Below are 25803 nucleotides of genomic sequence, written 5' to 3' on the forward strand. Positions count from 1 at the left end.
GTTATGGTATTGGTATGTACAAAAACTTTTTTGTATTTGGTTTCCAAACATTGGTCTTGAACATAACAAGGCCTCATGAAGGTTATTACAGAAGTTGAAACACATTTATTGTCAAACCCAAAATCCGCTGATCGGTTGAAGTGTTTATCTGGCCAATATAGCACCTAATTAAACAATGCTATTCCTGACTGAACAAAATAATTTTTTATAACTATTAAGAAGGGAGCTGGTATGATAAATATTGATTCCACAACTGTAACAAGTGTATTATGATATTTCTCCACTAGAGACAGTTAAATCTTAATATTTAAAGCGCAGGGCTTGCCGAGCTTTTTAAATAATTAAAATTTAACTGTTGAGAGTAGAGAAATATCGTAACACATGAGTTACAGTGGTGCAATCGGTTTCTCTAATGATTTTTATCCTTCCTTTTCAAAGATTTGAGGAAAGTTGTGTACTTTTGATGTGATGTCATCAGGCATGGTTGCCTTTTTTCATGATGTCACAATAAGAAAATTCTGAAGAAAACAACAAAATTCAACGTCACAATTAAATTTCAACCAATCATTTGCTGAGAACAGATTTATCACTAGTGAGGAGAAATGTTTTTCTCACACTGGTCAGAAAATGTGAAAATAGCACAAAATTAGAGAATTTCTCATAACTCACGTAGCTGATAGAAGTATAACTCTGGACTCAAATGATGGTATAGCTGTAAGGAGGGATTCAAAGCTATTATCACCTGCTTCATATTTTATAGTTTCTTCAACCTGAAGAAAAAAAGTTGGCAATGTTTAAATTGTTATGGTAATTTGTCTGAATAATATTCTAAAAGATTTGTATCCAACAGTTGTTGATTTAATTATTGTTATTAATGTTTTTTCATCTAAAGGCATAAAATCGTAACAAAAATATTTCTTATTCTTATTTTGAAAGCTATAGCCATGATGTTTGTGAATGTTTTATTTGTTTGTCATTTAGACATTTATTTGTACAAATGAATCATTTAGTCCAATCATGATCAATTATAGTCTGATACATGTATTTTTTCATAATCTACATATTTTATAAAATTATGCCTTTGAAAATGAATGTGCTCCAGGCCCGTAGCAAGTAATTTCCAAGGGGGTTACATGTTACATGGACTCACGAACTCAACTCAACAGTAACAATTCAAACAGAACACAAATTTTAAGTGCTTATTTGTTTACATGGAAGGGGAGGGTGTACAAACCCCTTAAACCCCCTGGTTACTGTGTGTGCTCCTGAAAAATGTTTTGTATATAAGGGATACAATCTACATATTTTGTTAAATTAAGCCTTTGAAAATAAATGTGCTCCAGGCCCATAGCCAGGAATTTCCAAGGGAGAGTAACATGGACTCACGAAGGAATACCGGTAGTCCTATTACTTACTGAAATATCTTCTTTTTCTGCCAGAGCTTGGAACCTGCTGAGAATCATCCTTCCTTCTTCATCCATACTGTGTATAAAGATAACCTTCTTCCATCCGTAATGCTTCAACAATTCTAACCACACATCCGCTTGGTGGAAATATGGTGGTACTGTTCTAAGAAATGTTGGATGCACATTCTGAAATATAAAGATAATATGAAATTACTGCATATATGTCAAAAACATTGAAAATCATGATAATATACAAAATATAAGATATTTCCCCTAAAAAGGACTAAATAAACAAAATTTATTGTTTAAAAAAAAATGCATTATTCACTGATTATTGATAATTCTTACCTAGCTGCATTCAAAATGTAAGTAGACAAAATAATATATAATGAACCATAAGAATCCTACTATATGCATGCACTGGTATGATTTACATGTACAGTATATAAAAAATATGTATCAGTATCATTCCAAAATATGTGATCAATTTAATATTTTAAGAACATTTTATTTTTGTATTTAGATGCTTATATAGGGGCTCGCGGGTATAAATTATTTCTTTTTTTAAATATAGAATTTCAGTATATTTTTCTATAAATGAACTTTATAATATACTTAATAGAAAAATAAAATAAAAATATGGGTTCACCGTTCATTTAAGCTCACGATCTGCCTTCGAAAGAAACATACATTTTTGTACAGATACTTTTTTTCTGTTGAACCAAAAGGAGAAATAGAGGTTATACCAAATTAAAAGAGAACTAAATTACAGAAATCGCTTAGATTTTGAAATAGTTTTGTTTGAGTACAGCTTATTTGAAAAAACAAATTAAAAATATAGATCACCGATGAGTTAAAAAAGATATTTCAATTTTGATGCAAAAACATGGCATTTTTGTACCAAAGGGAGATAATTTGGAGCTTTTTCAATGACATCTATACATTTTAAAAGTTTCAATAAGATTTAGTTAATTTGATGATGTACCATATGATAGAATAACAACTTATAAATAAATAAATAAAATTTGTAATGAAATTTTTTTTTTCTAACTTTTGCTGAAACTTTTGTACACTCGAGGCTCCTTAGTTATACTTTAATCATCGTTAATAATAACATTAAATATATACATAAACGGTATTTTACCAATTTTTCAACTTTTATATTTTTGAATACAAATTAAACCTAAATAAGAAAGAACTCACTTCCATTAACTTACAACCCATTTTACAACCTTGTTAGGTTTCATACATTGAAATTTAGTTTTTGAAAAATAAATGTGTTTTTTTTTTTATTTTCTACTAAGCTGTCATTTAAATACTATGATTACCTTATCAGAGAAAGCACTGTCTCTAGCTGATATTCCAATTACAGGTATCTGATAAAATCCACAGGTATACGATACTGAAATAGGTGGCTGGCTGTCACCTCCTGGTGGATGGCTCACGACCATGACCTGAACTCCTTGTGACACAACATTATCACACAACTTTATAGCAGATTGAATAGGATTCGGGTCCATGATAATAGAAGTGGAATTAAAATGCAGATTTATTCGTCCATTTAACAAATTCAAATTGTTAACAGACTTTTCAAATTCGTTCTGTGCTATTTTAGAACTCAGTACTCCTCCAATTGTGATGATTTCAGGTGGACTACCAATGCTTTGACTTAGTGATACTAGAAAGTTATGTAATAGGATAATCAGCGGTAGTGTATTTTTGTGAGGCATCGCTAACATCTACAAACTACGCCTAAATCTGAAACATAAGAAAAACATATGATAAAACATAACAGACCATTTGGGAATTATGTCCTTCACCAGAAAAGTTCAACAATTATTAACCAGACAGAGGGGAAATGTTCAGAGTTCGAGACATCTTTTTTTCCCTGGTGGTCCTTGAAGAAAATCTACTGGTCCTCACAATTAATTCTATTGCAAAATACTAAAATTGCGTCAGTCCTTTGCAAAATTTTGGTGGTAAAATCCTGAGGACTGACACTTTTCGCGAACTCTGAATGTTTGTTCTGTACGTATGTACATTTTTGTACTTAATCACAACTCCCTAATGACAGCACTGCTGATAATCAATTGTTAAAATTTGATTTGCAAGTCAAATAATTCGTGCAATATGCATGTAGCATTAATTTTTTCAATCGCCTGTTCAACATGAGAAGGAAGTGACGATGCTCTAAACCCAAGAATGATGTTCACTAAAACCAAAGCTTTTGATGGAAATGCAACAAACTCAAAAGAACTCTATCATGTCTATCAGGGCTAACACTACTTCAAAATTATAGGGAGAAGTGGTGAGATTTGAAAGAGAAGTGCTCATTCGCGCGGTGCGCTACAATGTTTGGATTTAACAATAGTATATATAACGGGCCATATATAAATAATGTTCTTTTTATATTGTTCAATTCATATCTGAGTAAAAAAATTAGAATTAAAGTACCATTTGAAATTAAAAGTTGTTTAAGTTTTACTAAGGTTCTTGTGAGAAACTACCAACTAAATATCTACCACTAAAAAAAAAAAATTTAGTTTAAAAAATGTGAAGAAATTATAAATAATAATATATCAATTACAATTTAATTAAAAATTATCTTGTGTATGAAATTCAGTGTTTCTCATAAAAAAATATAAAAGTTATTAAGCTGGGCCATAATATATTGATATCAGTATAATAATCTCAGAGTTAAGCAACTTTAATCAATAGTTTGAAACAATCCATAAAAATATAGGGAATTATATACACCAATCAATTAGATGTAACCAAAAGTCTCTTAACGACTTCTACGGACCCCTCATCTCGGATTGTCGTTATGTGATTTCTCATCTCATAATAATATATTTATATATATTAGACTCATTAAAATTCACCATTTAATGAAATTATTCAAAGTCTTTGCGGTCACTGTTAAATCTGACAAGTTATTCCACTGATCCACTAGTACTACTCTAATTGAAAAAGTATTTAGTCTGTGTGGCATCTTGCACTGTTTTTTTAAAAAGATTTAATGAGTAATGCCCTTTACCGTCAGGTGTCAAACAGTCATTTTTGGCTTCAATTAGCCTGCATCAAATTGGTTGAAATTTTACTGTTTCGTCAAAATATCCATATCATGATTCATCAGAGATCTTTAAAAATTACAGTATTTTTTAAAATAAATAAACATGATTCTTCAAAATTATTAATCGATTTTTTTTTTGTCGTCTAAAAGACATGAAAGATTAAAGTGTACATTTTATCTTCCGATGCTGCACGAAAAATTATCAAATTATCGTCACATCATTCGACAAGAATGTTTGCCATCATTTTCCTTATTTCCACTCTAATGAAATAAATTATTAGTATAAATTAATAAGGAAGATAAGTTTTCATAGCTCAATCAAAATAATTTAACCTGGGAACAGTCAAAATTGTATGCTCCCATAGTAGTTAAATTCGTGTAATAAGACCTTACGCTACGGTTTCCTTACATGGTAATATAATACATCGCTCCCCCTTTTTTTATCTACAGATATTAGAACGATTTCCTCCGTGATAATATTGCAGTGATCGTTGTAAATTTGTTAATATACAATTTTCTGTTAAAAATACAAACCTAAGAGTGATTGTGAGACAATTTAGGGCTTAATTCTGCAGAACTGTTTACATTACTTCATCTGTACATAATAAATAAATATGTCACGTGATATATGCTGCTGAGACTGATCAACGGGGAATAACTCCGATATATACTGGAGACCTATCCTTCTTCTTTCGTAAATCCCTCCAATATTGGAGCACTTGGAAATAAATCCAATATATATATGTTCCAGACCATATGAGTATTTAGACTGTACGCGTACGGTCCGGACCGTATACGTATACTCGTACGGTCCGACCATACGCGTACGGTCGGACCGTATGAATATACGCGTATGGTCCAGTACGAGCTGTTATTGGATTATATGGGTTTAATTTTAACAAACATTTATCACAATCTGTATTTAAAGTTTTACAAATTGTTATTATTGCAATTAGATGGATTGGATATAATGAACACAAGAACATTTGAAATTAAACATTTGTTTAATTGTATTTTTGAATCTTATATTGGTACTCTCACCCAATTAAGGTGACACTTGCTACCACAAGTAACGTATTTTTTTTTACATTTACATTTTTGCAGTTCATGCATGTTCTTTTGCATTTGCATTTTTTTTTTTCGTTAACTGTTGCTAAATATTCTAAAACAATTGTTCTCCCACATTATGCATTTACTTCCGATATCTTCAATTTCAGGTATCATAATTCAATTAATGTATTACTGATCGACATGCTAAATAATTAACAGATTAGATTACCGTGAACTTTTTAAATAGTTAAAATATCAAGTTTTTATTTCAATTACAATTGGAACTTTTTATATTAATTTGAGAGTTCAGTTATGTTAATCTGTATATGCATTTGTATCTAATACACTTGAACAACTTCTTAATATTAGTCAGACCGTACGCGTATGGTCCGACCGCATGAGTATTTTGAAAAAGTACGCATACGGTCCAGACCGTACGCGTACGGTCCAAATACTCATACGGTCTGGAACATATATATATTGTTAAAATCACTAAACAATTTTATAATTATCCATTCAGAGACATATATGAATAGATTAGAATATTTCTATTTACCAAATTAGGGCTCCAGGAGGGCATATAGGATCATATAGCCAGAGACATATATACATGTGTATATATGTCTCTGTCTATGATATAGCATGATACACACAGATTATGAACAATAACATATGCAATACACAGACAATAGATATGTCGCATGTGTAATAAAATAATAAAATAAAATAATATAATATACAACAGAAAATACACTGTCTCTTGCACAAATTCATTTGACATACTGTTTATAATTTGTCAACATTGAGTATTTTATATATCAAAATGTAGTTACTTTATTGTGTTGTAAATGATTAAATATATTCACTGATTTTATTTAATTTGCAACTTATTATTTAGTACCACCAAAGATATATAATACGAATAAATGTTTTAATATGTGTCTCTGGTTATATAGTGTTTCTAATTATCTAGCTTTTCGATGATAAAATAATATATGAATGCGTTATAAAACTTAACTTGCCTTGCTAATATAGTTATACATGTAAGTAAAATCACAAAAATACTATACTCCGAGGAAAATTCAAAAAAGAAAGTCCCTAATCAAATGGCAAAATCAAAAGCTCAAACGCATCAAACGAATGGATAACATACTTAAACTATTAAAACTTGATTCAAATCTTGTGTTAAACAATCTAGTTTTAAACTTTTCAAATATTGAACACTTTGTTGATTCCTCATGAAACCAGTTTGTTTTCAGAAAACTAAAAAAAGTATGATTGAGTCATGACACAAATTGGACTTTTTGTCAAAGTTAATACGCATGAACGTTCTATTTTCAAATGTCTAGCACCTCATGAGTTTCTGTTCAAGTAACACTACCGGTTTTTGAGAGTTGCATTTTATATACTTCGAAGGAAGGTTAAACAGACTTATAATGCATCGCGAACTATGAACAATTGGTTGCATTCTACTTATTATCTTACACCAATAGCATGTACGGTATCTTATCTCGATCGGAAGAATGTTGAGTTTTTTTTTACGATTTTTGCTAGCAATTGCCACAAAGTAGCTAAAATTTAAGTTTACAAATTACATAGAAGATTATCACAAGCTAATAATCATGTAGATGTACATGAAAGCTCTTTCTAGGGCCCTTTGATTGGAAATAAAATATTCTTATTCTTTTTCTGTACCATTAAAAGTAGAGACGTACATGTATGCATGACAAAGTATAGAAATTGTTTGTTTAGCATTTGCAATGAAGTGTCGTTCATAGAATTTTATTTACGTATATAAGCAGTATTTTGAAAATATCGAGAGGTATAAATACATCACAGTATTATGTAATGCACAATACATATATATAGCATAGTCATCTTTAAAAGGCTCCGAAATGACAATGTAAAATAATTCAAACAAGAAAACTATAACAGCCTTATTAATGTACAAAAAAATGAACGAAAAACAACTATGCAAAACATGACAATTACTGAATTACAGGCTCCTGACTTGTGACAGGCACATACATAGAGAATGTGGCGGTGTTAAACATGTTAGTGGGACCCCCCTAACCTGGGACAGTGGTGTTACAGTACAACATAAGAACAAACTATAAAATTCAGTTGACAAAGGCTTAACTCATCAGATGGATAAACAAAAAATAAATACCACAAAGGTAAGTGGACGTGACCAGGTACTTGTACATCCCAACAGCAAAAAGACACTAAGTACAGATCTGAGAGTACTCACAGTTACTGTACTGGTAGCTTGTTCAAAGTCACTAACAACTAACAAAAAAAAATCATGCATCTAAGACTAATAGAAGTACAGCTTATAGTATTAACAAAGTATCAATTCGGCACAGATTGACTAAACTGCTGCAAGCTGGTATGTTTACATTTCGAAAAAAAAGCAAACGTGAATACCAGAGCCTTATTTAGTTTTAGCCCTCAATCTGCTTCATTGTGCGATAGACTTTCTTTTCGGTTTTATCTATTTCATTCCAAGTATATTTTTCTACTCATTTACCTCAGATTCAAACCAGAAGCATAAAATGGAAACAAAGGAGTAATGGATCTTTTATTAACATTTTCCTTTACAAATTAACAATTTCAACGAATATACCCAGGGGCGGATCCAGAATTTTGGAAAGGGGGTGCGGAAGTGTCAACTTTTGAAATTTTTGGGACCTTTTATGGCTAAAAAAACATAAAATAAGTGTCAGTATATGTACTATTTAAACGGTTTCCTGGCGTGGGGCATGTATATTTTATAGTTGCTGTAAAGTGAAAGGGTTGGACGTTTTTGATGCTGTATTCTCCCTATTAATTGTAACACCACTAATTCGGGCCCGGCCAGAAAGCACGCAGGTTACAGTCTGGTCTTGAAAAAAGTATTCAATATCTAAGTCCGGCGAAACAGACATTGCGGTCAGACATGCAAACCTCGGCTACAAAAAAAAAATACGCCCGTTTTTATTCATCCTGTTCATTTAATGCTAAATAATTTTGTTGGAAATTTTAGTTTCTATATTTCACCCAACAAAACTAAGGAAAGTGAGGGGTTCCAAATCATCCAAAGGCTACGAAAGAGTCTGAAATGACAACGAATTTGTGAATAACGGTTGACAAATGGAGACATAAAGGCCACACCAAGCAGGCAGGTTACAGTCTGGTCTTGAAAAAAGTATTCAATATCTAAAAGTCCGGCGAAACAGACATTGCGGTCAGACATGCAAACCTCGGCTACAAAAAAAAAATACGCCCGTTTTTATTCATCCTGTTCATTTAATGCTAAATAATTTTGTTGGAAATTTTAGTTTCTAATAGCAAAAAAGTTGTTTTAATCCAGATACGGCCAGAACTGAGTTTTGCTTAAGACAAGATTCAGAGTCATTTTTTTTCTCTCAAATATCTCAGACTGCCACCTCAAATTAAATGATTCGTACCTCAAAGACTTAAATCTTTCTAGAGCTTATAAATACTGACTGGGGATCATTATTCAATTTGTTATTTATAAAATAGGTTGGGATATTTTGGGTTAAATATGTTTTCGTAGGTAAATAAAATGGTGGAACATCTTTTCATGAGAGTGTAATAGTCTATAGAGTATTTACTATTGCTTTCTGTTTGGTGGAATAGTGAAATAGAAGTAAATACGTTCTTCCTCAATCCTGTGTCGCTTGGAAGGTTTCATGATTGTCATGATCGACATCCTCAGCCTATGCAATGTGTTACTGCAATTTGAATTTCAAAATGACCGAGTGACGTTTTTTCTCAATGCACTGGTCACCTCCACCATAGAAAATCACATGGCTTTGACAATCAGTAAATATCACATAAAATATCTTTATAAGTAAAGAATTGTCGTATCAGTATATATTAAATACACGGGAAATGGCAAAGTTCACGAAGTCTAGTCTGATTAATCATTTTACAAAAAAAAAAAAAAAAAAAAAAAAAAGTCCGAGCAAAGGGGGGAAAGGGGGGGGGGCGTAATTTACGCCCCCTCTGAATCCGCCACTGGTACCCGCCCCTGGGCCCTCCGAGATACTGACTTGAATAGTAGACGAAATATATCTTCTAGAATGAGCATATGGACGCATAAAAAAGCGAATTGGTTCAGTATTCAAAGTGTTCTCGTAATATATAGTGCACATTTTTCAACCTCCTGCTTCCCGGACAGTTGGCTTAAATGTAAACGGGAATCCACAGTTTGCATCCTGGGCAACTGAGGAAATTGTAAACAGGAAATATTTGGAATAAACAAGTATCAATTTAAAAAAAAAAAAAAAAAAAAAAAGTGTTCTCGTCCTATTTACTGGGGAAATACATGCATATTTTATGTTTTACCCCCAAATTTTGATCCAGTATAATAAGAGCGTACTTAATTGGAGTTTGCCTATCACGAGGTCTTCTCTACAGTAACTTTGGTGTTCGTTCAATTGAATGCAAACAATTAACTACAATTACATTAGGATACACGGCCGACACTCGGCTAACCGAAAGATTGGTCGGTTAATCTATATTGAGTATGCGGCTATATCGGGGATTGGTCTGTTAATCGGGTTGGCTAAAGTCTGTTAATCAGGTGTTATCGAGAAAATCATTGAAAGTTCAGCATGTTTCATTATATAACTTTCTAAATATATTTTCATCATAAAAAGTATTCATATCTAACAAAACAATTCAATGTACTGAATTCAGTGGTGTAATTATTATTTTTCTAGCTTCGATGTACGATCTATAAAATGAAAAGGCGGGTTACTCATCAATAAATTTATACACATTTTACACACATAAAATGTACACAAAATAACACATTGGTTAAATTTACTTGCATTCAGTATTTTGAACATCGAAAAAAGAAAGGCATTATGTTTGTTAACCATATTGATATCATTGTGTGAAAAATCTACACGAAAATTTGTATTTTGGTGACATAAATCAATCTTTATTTAAAACATGGTCTGTTAATGGGTCGGATGTATAAAACCCGGTCTGTTAATTGGTCTGTTAAGAGTTATGAATGGCAATACAAGTATAATTTTATTGCTATATGGGGTGTTATCGGATCAAATGGGTAGGCTCAAGACGAGCGGCAAAAATATACGAAAACAACACGTGAGCAATGAAACATAACATATACGGAAACAACACATGAACTTGAAAATTGATAAAATGGTTTCAAAAAGTGTAATATTAAAGTAATATTAATTTCATTCAAGAATGATCGCATATATCATGTTGATTCTGTTTAATTGTCATGAATGACACAAATTTGTCATCTACATTGGTAACCAGTATATAAATCAGAGATAAATGTCGTAATGTAACTAAACATCAGTAAGTAAAAATATATTGGGATGACAAAATATAAAAAAATAAAGAAAGAATAATGAGTAAGATAAATAAAATGTAGAAAAAATGACATAACAATTTAAAGAATACAGAAATAAACAATACCCCCAATGCAGACCCTCATAGTATACACGAGAATCTGGATGGTAATGCAGAATATAGAATAATAGATAAGGACAGTAGAGAGTGATCCATTGCTAAAAACGAGAGAAAAATAATACTTGTTTAAGAATACACATATGAAACACCGATGCCTGTTGATTCAGTAACGGCCGATTGCGATGTACTTGTATTGGTGACAAATTCTAGAAGTTTACATGCGGACAACTATGGTGGCAGGTTAATGCCATTTCGCGTTTTCTACTTCGCAATTTCGCGTTTTTCGATTTCGCGTTTTCGACTTTGCGATTTCGCATTTTCGCGTTTTCGCCTTTTCCACTTCGCGATGTCGCGTTTTTGCGTTTTCGCCCTATAGAATATGAAAAGCGAAAACGCGAATGGACTTCACCTGCCACCATAGACAACTGTAGTTCTCCTCTGCACTTATGAAGAAAGGAACTAAACGTAATAAAATGAATTGAAACTTAAAATAACCAAATGTAGCTGCATTCGCTCCTTTCCGTTTACTTTTTTTAGAATGATTTGTAAACAACATATGATTTAGGGTTTAATGTCCAGTGACAAATATATGTTCATATGAGAACGAAAACACGTTATATGTACCCTGTGTTGTATTAAAAAGACACTTTCGGTCGGAATTGAGAACGTGCTACTTCGAACAGACACAAAAATTAATGCTGATTGAACAAAACGTCAATAAAAAATTCATGCATATTCCAGAGGCCAATCCATATCACGTTATATTGAAGTGACACACCCTTCAATAAAATGCAAAGAAAGTCAAAATAGAAATGCTCTTTTTATGATACTGTGGCACCGTATTGTCATTTTTGTTTACCCAGGAACATCTCATTCTTAAATTTTTCAAGGGGAAAATATAAAGGTAGCAAAATTATTGTCGTGGCTAAATAACTCTTAACTGACACAATTTCAATTGTCCAACCCATTAACAGACTTTATTCCCATAATTTTCACTAAAACGTGGTATTATTCACGTTATTTTACATTTATGAAATATTTACTAATGTCAATTTATTTTTTAGAACCACCGTACTATTTTTTGTCCTTTTAATGATATCTAAATTTGTTTGTTTCGCCTTTTATTAAAAAATTGATATGCGTATAAGCATAAATACTACATACTTGCGCGACGCCTTTTAGTTTTACTGAAAACTGCGCAGACTAAGAAATGTTTTTACAAGTGCAAAATGTTCTATGATAGATATCATTTTGTCAGACACTTTTCTTTTTTTTATTTGGTTCTTATAACATGACAAAAATCTGTATATTTAATAGAGTTTAACATTAAATTAAGCGTTTTACTCTTAACAGACGTATAACCAACCCGATTAACAGACCAATCGCCCATATAGCCGCATACTCAATATAGATTAACCGACCAATCTCTCGGTTAGCCGAGTGTCGGCCGTGGGATATAACCGTATTATATTTCAAGCTCCGACGGTATCAATTGGTGATTTGATGGTCGCAAATTTAGTTTACTGGCGACGCGTTAGAATAGGCCAACTCTACAGAATATAAGACCAAATAAATAAAGCCTGTATAGAAAAATAAACCAAAAAGATATAGAATACAAAAGGGGTTTTAAGATATAAAGAATAGTGTATAATGTGCAAAATAAATGAGAGAATAGAGAAAATAACTTAAAAAAAATAAGAATTTAATATAATTGAAGGACCCCGATCAAGATCCTCATAATAATGAGGCCAAGGTCAGATGAACCCTGCCAGACAGACGTTTACATCTTACAATCTTTCGTGCTATAAATATAGTTGATCTTTTGCAAACAGTATCGGCCTAGAAGCAAACTTATAAGTGCCTTTATCACTGAAAAATATAATGAAGTATAAAGAACTCAAAAAAACCGGCAGCTCAGGTTGGAAAAAACAACAACAAAAACACTTAAATCCCAATACAGTTCAAGAAAACTAAATAAAGACGATAAAGTGAACATGAAGTCGACATGATTTGGACATTGGTCTTTCCAAGTTTCTTCTAACTCTCAACTAATTGATTACACTTGAAAAAGGTCAATAAAAGCCAACGAAATAACAAGGCCATATATTTATCAAAACAGAGGCTGAAAATACCACATAGATATTCAAACTCATAAGTCGAAAACAAACACAACGCAATGGAAAAAGAATCAAACCGAAAAAATAAAATAAACAAAATAAAAATCACAAAAAATACTGAACTCCAAGGAAAATTCAAAAACGAAAAGTTCCTAATTAAATGGCAAATTCAAAACATCAAATACATCAAACGTATGTATAACAACTGTCATTTTCTTGATTTGGAACAGGCTGTTTCTTCTGTAGAAAATGGTGGATTGAACCTGGTTCTATAGCTAGCTAAATCTCTTACTTGCATGACAGTCGCATCAAATTCCATTATATCGACAACGATGCGTGAACAAAACAAACAGACACAATAGGTAAAAATATCAAAAAAAGGGGCACAGCAGTCAACAGTGTGTAATCATCTCAATAACTATATAAAAAAATGTACCAACAAACTAATCTAGAAATAAAGTAAAATCACAAACATACTGAACTCCGAGGAAAATTCAAACCGGAAAGTCCCTATAATCAAATGGCAAAGTCAAAGGATAAAACACATCAAACGAATGGACAACAACTGTCATATTCCTGAGTCACTTAGTACAGGCATTTTCAAATGTAGAATATGAGTAGTATGAAATGGGGTCAGTCCCCCACCAAAACCCCACCGGAAGTCACGTCACAGCTAAGCCTCTTAACTATGACGTAGTATCCGGTCTATAATCTCTTAATCCCCTTAACTGGTACTTAACATCCTGGTTATAATCCTCTTAACTGAAGTGGATTAATCTCTTAATCCTCTTAACTGCTACTTAACATCCGGGTTATAATCCTCTTAACTGAAGTGGATTAATCTCTTAATCTTCTTAACTTGTACTTAACATCCTGGTTATAATCCTCTTAACTGAAGTGGATTAATCTCTTAATCTTCTTAACTTGTACTTAACATCCTGGTTAAAATCCGGTGGGGGAAAAAATTAACGGACATGTTTTTTAATCCCCCCTACCCTCCTACGTATTATCTTGTAAACGTGGCATACACGTTGAGACATGCACGTTAACATCCTAAAGTTTAATCTTGTAAACGTATAATCTAAATGTAAAAAGTTTATAAACTAAGAAAAACGTTTACTATATAGCATACATCATTATAGTAATTTCATAAGAACAAACAGTATGAATCTCCAAAATTTTAATATGTATACACTTTTAAGAGAAAGAGAACTAACAGGGAAGATCAGACGATCACGAAGAGATCCCAAAAAGACTGCAAATTTGATAAGGAACAGGGTTGATAAACTTCATCATGAAGAACTATCTCGGTGTCCAGTAGAAACATGGCTTCTGAAAAACGGTTACATTGTTTGTATTCTATACAACTTTGAACACCACCCAGAGTTTATTGAAGATCTATATTTTTGTGGATGTTACTTTGATGCAGTGTTAGCAGACTACAAGTTTATGGATCCTGTCAACTACCAATAAGAAAAAAATCCATGTATATCATTTACATGTGTACAACGGTCCTTTTAAGGACCAACAAATCATTCAAAAAGAGTCTATTATTGTTGTACATGATCAGTTCGTTTTTCCTCTCCAACGAATATGAAATATCTACAAAAGGTTCACAACTTGTTTATTTTCGAAGAAAAGAAAACTAGATTGTACATTTTATTACTTTCAATTGATAAACATACATTATTTCAACTAAAACAACAATATGATAACAAAAGTTTTCATATTGAACATTGGAAATTACATCTTCTTAATGAAATTCTACTATAAAATATAGACATATATATATATTTTGTGTATTTAAAAAAAATCATTTTGAGTTAACATGTTAGAGAGGATGAGCACAGAAAACCTTCAAACAAAGTGGTGTTTTTTCGGACAGAATGTACCAAAAGCAGAGATCGTGTATTTTTGTCAGATGATAATAGTTTTCATAATTGTTATTGCGGCAGTTGTTAATTTATCAACACAAAATGGGAGTATAGAACTATGGGTTAGTTTATTAAGTGGTTGTACCGGTTACATTTTACCAAACCCTTCTATAAATAAAATATAAATGAGATTCACATAAAAAGAAGGGAGGAAAAAAATGTTCGAGTAACCCTCCTTCTAACCACGTGACCGAAACGTTCACCATACGTTTCGTTTATCTCTTAATGAATCATCATGAACAATTTAAGCCGCTACCACAACTATAAAAGCACACAGTTATATCAATGGCACAGGCACAGGTTGATTTATCCAAAGAGGTGTACGGTTGTGACTTTGATCACTTGCATACTGATTTATTCAAGAAACAGATCGAGTGTTTAATTGATGAAACAACAAAAGTGGTGGTGAAGAAAAGAGGAAAACATACTCGAATACAGCTTGTTGTTAAAGGGAAAAAGATTCTGATCACTAAAGAAAATTGGACGAAACTGTGTTATCTAAAGGACAGCATCTTATTTCTTCATTCATTTATAGACGAACACTGATAGTACAATGGTGGCAATTAAAGTTGGTATGGAAAAAAGACTGCTTTCAACTATATTACTGTTTTCTTTTGCTGAATTATTGGATGAAATGGTGCAACAATTATCAAAGAAGTTTTGTCAGGGATGCAAAGTGGAACATGGATCACAACATAGACACGAATGTTTGATGGATAGTGAACTAGATAAACTCGAAAAACATTTTGATCAGGCGTTCTGTGAGTTTAAATACAGTCACATACTAGGAAAATACAGAGAGAATGTGAGAACATTGACCTTGGAAAATAGTGTCGTTTTAAACTTTTTCATTCTTCATGTGTTGTTCATGGACACGCTTTGATCAGAAAAAATGAAAGTGAGTGTTTATAATTTAATGGAAAGGAAATTAAAACTTGAAGGACGTTTCACACAGTAATATTGTATTTTGTGTAAATATATGTATATTTCATTGAATAAATTTTTATTGATGTGGAATTTTTCGTTGTGTATTTATTTTCTGGTAAAGATATAAAATGTTATATCATTTCATAAGTTTTCGTATTCATTCGTATATTTCCGTATGTATATATATTTCCGGTAGTATTCGGAAACATTCGTTTATTTCCGAATGTATAATTATTTCCGGTAGTAGTCGGAAACATTCGTCTATTTCCGAATGTAAAGTAATTTCCGATCATTTCCGGAATCGTTCGTTGATATCTGCTTTTTCATTCCGGAATTATTGGGTTGATTCCGTATTTTACTTCATTGGTTGCATTTTATTGTGTACTTCATTTCTTTTTTTCTGGTTACGTATTTTGTTTCTTTTTTTTTCTTGATGGTGATGTATTTTGATTCTTGTTTCACTCTCTGGTGGTATATTTATTTGTGAAATAAAATAAACCAAAATAATTAGAAACATCAGTGTATAAAACAAACCCATATCTCGAAAAATAAACACAACGACATAAGACAATTAAGGTGTAGACAACAAACAAACAAACAAAAAAACAATGTGTGAAGACCAGGAGAAAGTGCTTTTACCATTTCAGTCACCGTGTTGTATACAAATAGTTGGACCTACTCAGTCAGGAAAAACCATGCTTACATATAAAATACTAGCTCAATCTAAATACCTATTTACAAAAACACCAAAGAAAACCATTTATTGCTACTCTGCATATCAGGATTTGTTTTCAGAGATGGAGAGGAAAATTGAAAACATAACTTTTCACGAAGGTTTACCAACTAGTGAGGAAATTGATAAATGGTCAGAAAATAAAGAACATATGATTCTTTGTCTTGATGATTTATTGTGTCAAGCTGCAAACTCTAGTGATGTTTTAAATCTTTTTACCGTTAAATCTCATCATTGTAACATATCAGTTTTGTTTTTGATGCAAAATCTTTTCCCTCCTGGAAAATGCATTCGTACTATTTCGTTAAATGCGACATACATAATCTGTCTTAAAAACCAACGTGACAAACACCAGTTATCAGTATTAGGAAGGCAGATTCTCCCAGGTCAATTATATGGAACGCCACGACTGCCTTATGTTAATAATCAGCATTATACGCAGTGTTCACAGCATTATATGAAGTGATCACAGCATTATATGTAGTGCTCACAACATTATATGAAGTGATCACAGCATTATATGCAGTGCTCACAGCATTATATGCAGTGTTCACAACATTATATGAAGTGCTCACAACATTATATTAAGTGCTCACAACATTATATTAAGTGCTCACAACATTATATTAAGTGCTCACAACATTATATTAAGTGTTCACAACATTATACGTTTTTTGTTGTATGATGAGATTGATGTATGATGAGATTTATGAATGATGAGATCATTCGGTAAACTTCGTTTTTTTAGCGGAAATTACCGAATCCATAATTGGTAAATTACGGTAAATTAATGCCCAGCAAACAAATTTAAACATTTATATTTATATATGTGATCATTAAGGCAGTATACAATATTTAAAACGGATTGAAATAAGTAAATTAAGAAGTATGATCAATTTAACCCAAGTTTATTCCACACCAGGGCATTTTAAACTTATTTTGAGGATTAGTTTCACCATATTCACAACTTAATATGTATATATATTTATATATTTACTAGAACACATCCGTGATATCGCGGGTCTGTGACTGAATTAAAGAATATAACTATGCGTAAGCCTTATTTTAGTATTGGTATTGTCATCTGATAAAGTCATGCCGATTATAAGATGAAGTTTTCTCTGCTTTTAACATCTTTCTGTTTGAACCCGTCGACCTGGAACTTGTCAATTTAATATTGGTATTATTAATTTTGTTTGGAAAACAAAAGTCTCTGGAAAGGAGTATTTTTTAATCAACAGTTTTGTCCTTTATGAGTTATGAATAAAATTGAATCTTTGATTCGCTGTTTTACGTCTAACAAATTGAAAACTGTACATGCTGTACCTATACGCCTTATTTTAAGTCCAGATTTTTATTATTCGTATTGTCATCTTAGAAAGTCATACTGATTAAAGTACTACAATCGGGAACAATGTGACAATGATTGAATTAAGTAGTTTCAACCCTGTGATTACGACCCGTGTATATAGCAAAATCTTAAATACAGCGTTTCGTGGTACTCTTGTCAGATGCGGAACGTACAGATAATGTAATAGTTAACAGGTGAATATATTATTGGTATCGATTCGACCCGGAACTTCTTAATTATTGGCAATATTAATTATGTGGAAAACAAAAGGGTCTGGAGTGATGTTATTTTTAATCAACAGCATGGTACTATATTAGTTATATATACTTTCAGATCAGTACTTATAGTGTCTTTTTATTGTTGGGATATACAAGTACCCGCCAACATGCACGTTCACTCTATTTTCTTGTTAGATCAAATGTATTTATATTTGTACCCATCTAATGAGTTAATATAAAAAAGAAGATGTGGTATGATTGCCAATGAGACAACTATCCACAAAATACCAAAATGACACAAACATTAACAACTATAGGTCACTGTACGGCCTTCAACAATGAGCAAAGCCCATACCGCATAGTCAGCTATAAAAGGCCCCGATACGACCATGTAAAACAATTCAAACGAGAAAACTAACAAGCCTTTTACAACTGATTTTCATAGTTCGTTCTTATGTTGTTCTGTTACGCCACTGTCCCAGGTTAGAGGGAGGATACCAACATCCCGCTAACATGTTAAAACCCGCCACATTTTGCATATATGTGGCCGTCCCAAGTCAGGAGGAGCCTTTATTTCAGTGGTTGTCGTTTGTTAATTAATGTGTTATATACATGTTAGTTTTTCGATCGTTTGTTTGTACATAAATTAGGAATATTTTTCGTTTATCATTTCGGGGCCTTCTATAGCTGACTATCCGGTATGGGCTTTCCTCATTGTTGAAGGTCGTACTGTGGCCTTTTAGCTGTTTAAAATTTCTGTGATGTCATTTTGTCTCTTGTGGAAAGTTGTTTCATTGGCAAGCATACCACTTTTATATATATACATGTATGTACCGTGCAAACTGACGAACAAACGTAGTAAATGTTTTATGCATCCCCACAAACTCAATTTTCATAACAGATGATAACTTTAAATGAAAATGTTAAACAGGGTCTTAAAAGGGTAAATTTTTCTATGAGAGTTTAAATTTCTATATAAGACTGCTGATCATATTTAGAAGACAATCTTAGTACTTGCCGTGCTAAAAAGCTTGTAAAAAAAATGGAATAATTGATGTAAAGTTATGTTTAACACCTACAGTGAAATGCTTTAAACTGCATTTTCCATATCTGTTAGATACTTATTCATGTAAAAATGCCAAATTCTGAAAATCGATGCCAAAAATGACTCTATCATGACATATATAAGCTAGGGTAATATGGCACCTATGTGTTATAGAAGGCTGACTGTTTTATTTAAAAGGTAATTAAGCTTTTTAAAACTGAGTACGGACTATAAAGTGGCACCTTGCTAAATTTCTTCAGTAGGAAATGAACTCGAGAATATATCATACAAATTTTACTACGATATTTCATTAAATAAACTTTTTATTATTTAACTATCATTTTGCCATTCGTATTTCTTACGACGAACAGAACTACTTCAATCATTCACCTCTCAGTTTCGTCTTTTCCTTACTTATTTCAATCAGTTTTAAATATTGTATGCTACCTTATGATAACATGATTTTAATAACTTTTTAAATTTGTTTGCTGGGCATTACCGTAATTTACCAAATATGGATTCGGTAATTTCCGCTAAAAAACGAAGTTTACCGAATGATCTCATCATTCATAAATCTCATCATACATCAATCTCATCATACAACAAAAAACGTATAATGTTGTGAACACTTAATATAATGTTGTGAGCACTTAATATAATGTTGTGAGCACTTAATATAATGTTGTGAGCACTTCATATAATGTTGTGAACACTGCATATAATGCTGTGAGCACTGCATATAATGCTGTGATCACTTCATATAATGTTGTGAATACTACATATAATGTTGTGAACACTGCATATAATGCTGTGAGCACTTCATATAATGTTGTGAACACTGCATATAATGCTGTGAGCACTGCATATAATGTTGTGAACACTGCATATAATGTTGTGAGCACTGCATATAATGTTGTTAGCACTGCATATAATGTTGTGAACACTGCATATAATGTTGTGAGCACTTCATATAATGTTGTGATCACTTCATATAATGTTGTGAGCACTACATATAATGCTGTGATCACTTCATATAATGCTGTGAACACTGCGTATAATGCTGATTATTAACATAAGGCAGTCGTGGCGTTCCATACAATTAGACTATTTCATGTCAGCTTATGAAAAGGCAGTTTCTTTAATATATGGATATATTATTATTGATTTGTCAACACACACAGATAAAAAATATTTATTGAGAACAAAAATTTTCAAAGGAGAAGATCCAGTAATTTTCGTTCCGAAATGAGTAAACAAGTTTTAGCCCATGTACATTTTTTATCACTTTTAATTTCATGTGAGGAAGAACAGAAAATTGCATTGTTGAAGACCATGAACGATAAACAATTTCAACTTTTAGTTGAATGTTTTTTAAATGTGTTATGTGGGGTATTTCCGCTTAGTCAATCAGATAAAAAGAAACTCATGAGATATAAAAACATTATTCGGAAAATAACAGATAGAGAGACAACACGTATTCAAAGAAAAAAATTGTTACTTAAATATCGTAACATTATTTCTATCATTGTTAAACAAATACTTGATACAATTTCAAAATGACGAAAGAAATGATTCTTCTGCCAAAACATAGATATGAAAGTATAATACGAACAGAAAACACTGAAAGCGATAAACAAACTAGTGCTAAGGAAGAAATTTCACCCCAGGAGGATATTAAAACAGAAAAAGATAGTTCAGATGATTTGAACACTTTGATCGAGTTAACCATACCAGTGAAATACAGAGAAAAGGCAAAAACACTATTGCAATTTCTTCAGAGTCAGTCTACAATAAGTTGGAACAAACATGGAAAAGTTAAGATCAACAACGAAACTGTACCAAACTCTCATATTGTTGACTTATTGCGGGATGTTGTCATTCCTTATGGATGCAAACAACTACCAAGTGGACATGAAATATTTTATGATTTTCTTAAAAATATTCACATACCTATGGGACTAATTTCAAATAGAATGAGAAAACAACTGTTTCAATCTGATATACAAACAACAGAGGAAAATGAACAATAAGCTGAAAGTGAACCAGAGAAAAATAAGAAGAGGAAGATTAATAAACTTTTTGTTAGGAGGGAACTCTCGAGACTGTTTGAAGAAAAACCTAAACTAAAATGGAAAAGATTCAAACTATAGCATCATTACTAATGAACAATTGATAAAATATGTTATTTTCTATATCAAAATAAAGATGGATAAAAAAGTGTTTTTTGGTTTTTCTTTTAATTTTATTTCCCTGTTACAATCTAAAAACTAACTTGAGTTGTTCCATATACTTTAATGTAAAAAAATAAATCATTAAAAAAAAACAGCAGAAAAAAACAATAAAAAAAACAACAACAAAAATACTTTCAATGTACAAAAAAAAACAACATAATATATATTTTTTTTTCATTTTCAGGTACAACCCCAATATTATACACTTTGATTTGAAAAAAAAAAACCTATAAAAACTATTCTTATGATTACTTTTAATAAGACTCTTGTAGTTGTTAGAAGTAACATCTTATCAAAATAACCTGAGTATGAATGAGGAACTAGATTCTCTCCTGAGTAAATACTATTATGACGTTGGAGGACCAGCTTCATATGCTTCTGCCGAAAAACTATATCACATTGTAAATGCAGAGGGCAAAAAAGTTGGAAGATATAAAATAAGACGGTGGTTAAATTCACAAGATAATTACAGTTTACAAAAAACACCTCGTCGTTCTTTTAAAAGAATAAGAGTTTACACTACGGGGATGAATAATTTGTGGGATGCTGATTTAATGGACCTAAAACAATTTTCAAAAGAAAATGAAAATTTCAAATACGTATTAGTTGTTGTTGATTGTTTTTCACGCTATCTTTGGTTACAACCATTGAAAAATAAAACGGGAGACGAAGTCACCTCTGCATTTAAAAAGATTTTCACTGAGGTAAAACCAGAAAAAATTCGAACAGATAAGGGACAAGAATTTCTAGCAAAAAAGACACAATCGTTATTTAAAAGTAACGGTGTCCGACATTTTTCGGCTCAAAATGAACTTCATGCAAATTATGCTGAAAGGGTCCTACAAACTATAAAGAATAAAATTTTTCGCTTTTTCACAAAGAATAGAACTCACAGATATATTAACAACTTGCAAAATTTTGCAAAAAGCTATAATGGTACTCCACATAGAAGTTTACAAAACATTGCACCTAAAGATGTTAATTCTGTCAACGAAAGTGATATCTGGGGGAAAATGTATTTAAGTAAAACAGAGAAGAAACCAAAAGAAATAAAAGTACAAACAAACAAAAAGAAACGGAGGAAAAAACAATTCAAATACAAAATCGGGTCTTTAGTTCGACTGTCAAATATTGCTCATATTTTTGATCGATCCTATAGCCAAAGATGGACGGAAGAGATATTCAAAGTGGTGCAAAGATTCAGACAACAAAATATTGATCTTTACAGGCTTTCAAATATAAAAGGAGATGAATTTATAAGGGGGACCTTTTATGATAGTGAGCTCCAAAGAGTAGAGAAAGATGAAAATAGTCTTTGGATAATTGAAAAAATTATAAAGAAAAGAAAAAGACGAGGAAAAACTGAGTACTTGGTTCGTTTTCAAGGGTGGCCTCCTTCGTATGACGAATACATACCAGCAGAACAAATTCAATCTTTATCATAATGGAACATATAATTTTCATTCGAAGTGATCAATCAGATGCATATTACCCTAATAATTCACCGTTTAAGTTCAAAGTGTGTTTAAATGAAGTTTTACAATTACAAGGTGAATGGAAACTGGGGATATTAGATTTTTACATTGATCAAAAAGTTACAAAAAAGAACAATCATCAATTATACTTGTTTTGTGATGTATGCAGTGGAGTAAATGTTTTCCCTAATATACAATATTCACTTTTGAGAAGAATATTTCCCACGGATATGAGTACATGGAATTATATTTTTTCTTTTCCAATATATTTACCAGTAAAGAAAAACGAAATTCAAGTCTTAGAATTTCTTATAAAAGACGAACACGGAGAAAACGCTTCATTTTTGAAGAATAATTTGTCGTTTACACTACAATTTATACCAAGCTTATTTTAGCGCAGATATGACAAATACTGATAAAATGTACATTCCTAATGTTAATCAATGGACAAGATATTATCAGAATGTAGTTAGTGGTCAATCAAATGCTTACGTAAATCATATGAAATCTGGATATAACAAAGGATCGCAATCGGGATCATTTATGATACCAATTTCGAATAAATCTTATCCAATTCATGCAGAAAAAGAAAACAATTTTGTTGTGCGTTTAGTGTCACCTAGTGAACAAATTGTAAATCAAGCAAAAGAAGAGATAAAAATTGACGATGAGAGTATAAATAAAACGGACAGAAAGAGAAAATATCATCATTCGCCACAAAGCAGAGGAGGTGAAAAGAAGCCGAAGAAATCGAAAAAAGATAAAACTGTTAAAAAACATAAAGGGGATATATTTTCAACATAATGTCCTTGTTAACAAAAGAGAATTTTATTGAAGCACAACCGTCAGAGTTACAGATTTTTGAGATACCCCCATACCAAGTAGGTGTTGAAAGTATAACATACGAGGAATGCAGACCTGTTAGTCAAATAACCGCTTACAATCCTATAGAATTCGATCTATGTGCAAACAATGGTATGGACTATATTGATCTTAAAAGATCAAAACTATACGTGAAATTAAAAGTGAAAAAAGCAAATGGTGAGGATTTACAAGATGGCGATACGGTAGGACCTGTGAACTTATTTTTACAGTCGCTTTGGTCGCAATTGGATGTTTATATACAGGGACAAATGGTAACGTCTAGTAATACGTATTACCCGTATAAATGTATGATGAAAACGTTACTGCAGTATGGCCAGGACGCAAAGAGTACACAATTATCTTCTAGTTTATACTTAAAAGATAGATATGGTCACATGGATGAAATATCGACAAACACTGGACTGTATGAACGCAGAAAATTTATTTCTAATTCAAAAACATTAGAAATGGAGGGACCAATTTTTTCCGATATCTTTGAGATGGATAGATACCTGTTAAATATGTTATCCCTTAAACTAAAACTATACCGCAACGATCCAAGTTTTTGTTTGATGTCTGGAGAAATTGATACCAACTACCATATTTCTTTGGAAGATGTCGTGATCAAGCTTTGCAAGATCAGACCTAACCCAGCTATAATTGTCGCTCATTCAGAAGCTTTAAAGACAACAAATGCTAAGTATCCTTTCACAAAAACTATGATGAAAAATTTTACAATCATGCAAGGAAGCACCTCGTTAATCGTAGAAAATGTTTTCCAAGATGTGAAACCGAAAAGTATTGTGCTCGGATTGGTTTCTTCAACTGCTATGTCTGGAGCATATACAAAAAACCCATTCAACTTTATGAATTATGATTTAAAACAGGTGACTTTGTTTTGTGACGGAATACCAGTTGATGGCATACCACTCAAACTTGATTTCAACGAGAATAGTGGTGCAACGAACGTTTCCCCCTATGTAAAAATGTTCGAAACACGAGGAAAGTGGATGTTGGATACGGGGAATGAAATAACACGGGCTGAATTCAACAATGGATATACACTTCTATGCTTCAACTTAGAACCATTCTTTTCGGATACCAAATATCTTTCACTACTGAAGCAGGGAAAAATACGTTTGGAATGTCAGTTCGGTACGCCATTACCAGAAACAGCTGCCTTACTGATTTTAGCTGAAAACTATGGATACTTTGAAATAACTGAGAATCGACAAATAAAGATTGAACACTAACATTCCCATGTAAATTGAACTTATCATGACTATAACTGTTTGTTTTTATTGTGTACATCTATCTTTTTTGTAATGTGTGTTTTACTAATAAATATATTCAAATAAACGAAAACAAACAACTGCGTTCATTGATACATTATGTTTTATTTCAATCAGACAGGATGCAAAAAAAAAAAACAGGAATAAAGAAAATATATATGTAAAAATACAATACATGAAAAAAGTAACCCAATTACCCTCAAACATACTAACGAAAACTACATCCCTCACTATATATTAAATTAGTATTTAAATCACCACAAATCTTGATTTAGAAAAAAAAATTCAACAAAATAATATCACAAATAAGAATAGAAATGTCTTTAAACGTTTTACATGATGAATGTTTATATGTTATCTTTATGTCCAAAGGCTCTCGTTGTCACACCATCATTTAAAATCCATCTTTTATCATCAAAAGGAACTAATGATTTTTTATTAATAGTTTTGGAATATAAAACATGGTTTTCGCTTCTTATTATATTCATTTCAGAACGTGTAACAGTTTTATCGAAAAGACAATTTTTATACATTTCATGTTTAAGTTTTCTGGATGCAGTTTTTGTGACTCCTTTTGCAGTATGCTTTTCTCCACCTTCAAAAGAAAATGAATACATCTTCGATCTC

At 31.8% G+C, this 25803-nt stretch overlaps 1 protein-coding gene across 4 annotated transcripts in view; it reads right to left on the reverse strand.

Annotated features, from left to right (window-relative positions):
• LOC143047613 (glutamate [NMDA] receptor subunit 1-like) overlaps window positions 1-25803 on the reverse strand; it is a 162827-nt gene that overhangs the window by 37514 nt on the left and 99510 nt on the right. For 2 of the 4 annotated variants that reach the window (XM_076220776.1, XM_076220779.1), the window contains exons 1-4: window positions 5014-5147; window positions 2735-3164; window positions 1416-1592; window positions 670-770 (exon numbers count right to left, since the gene is read on the reverse strand). In XM_076220776.1, coding sequence (XP_076076891.1) covers window positions 670-770; window positions 1416-1592; window positions 2735-3145 — 689 coding nt within the window. In that variant the 5' untranslated portion in view covers window positions 3146-3164; window positions 5014-5147. Of the gene's footprint in view, window positions 1-669; window positions 771-1415; window positions 1593-2734; window positions 3165-5013; window positions 5148-25803 lie in introns of those variants that run through there. The other 2 variants (XM_076220777.1, XM_076220778.1) reach the window with 1 other exon arrangement.

This window comes from Mytilus galloprovincialis, chromosome 10 (assembly GCF_965363235.1).
Source record: "Mytilus galloprovincialis chromosome 10, xbMytGall1.hap1.1, whole genome shotgun sequence".
Taxonomy (NCBI): domain Eukaryota; kingdom Metazoa; phylum Mollusca; class Bivalvia; order Mytilida; family Mytilidae; genus Mytilus; species Mytilus galloprovincialis.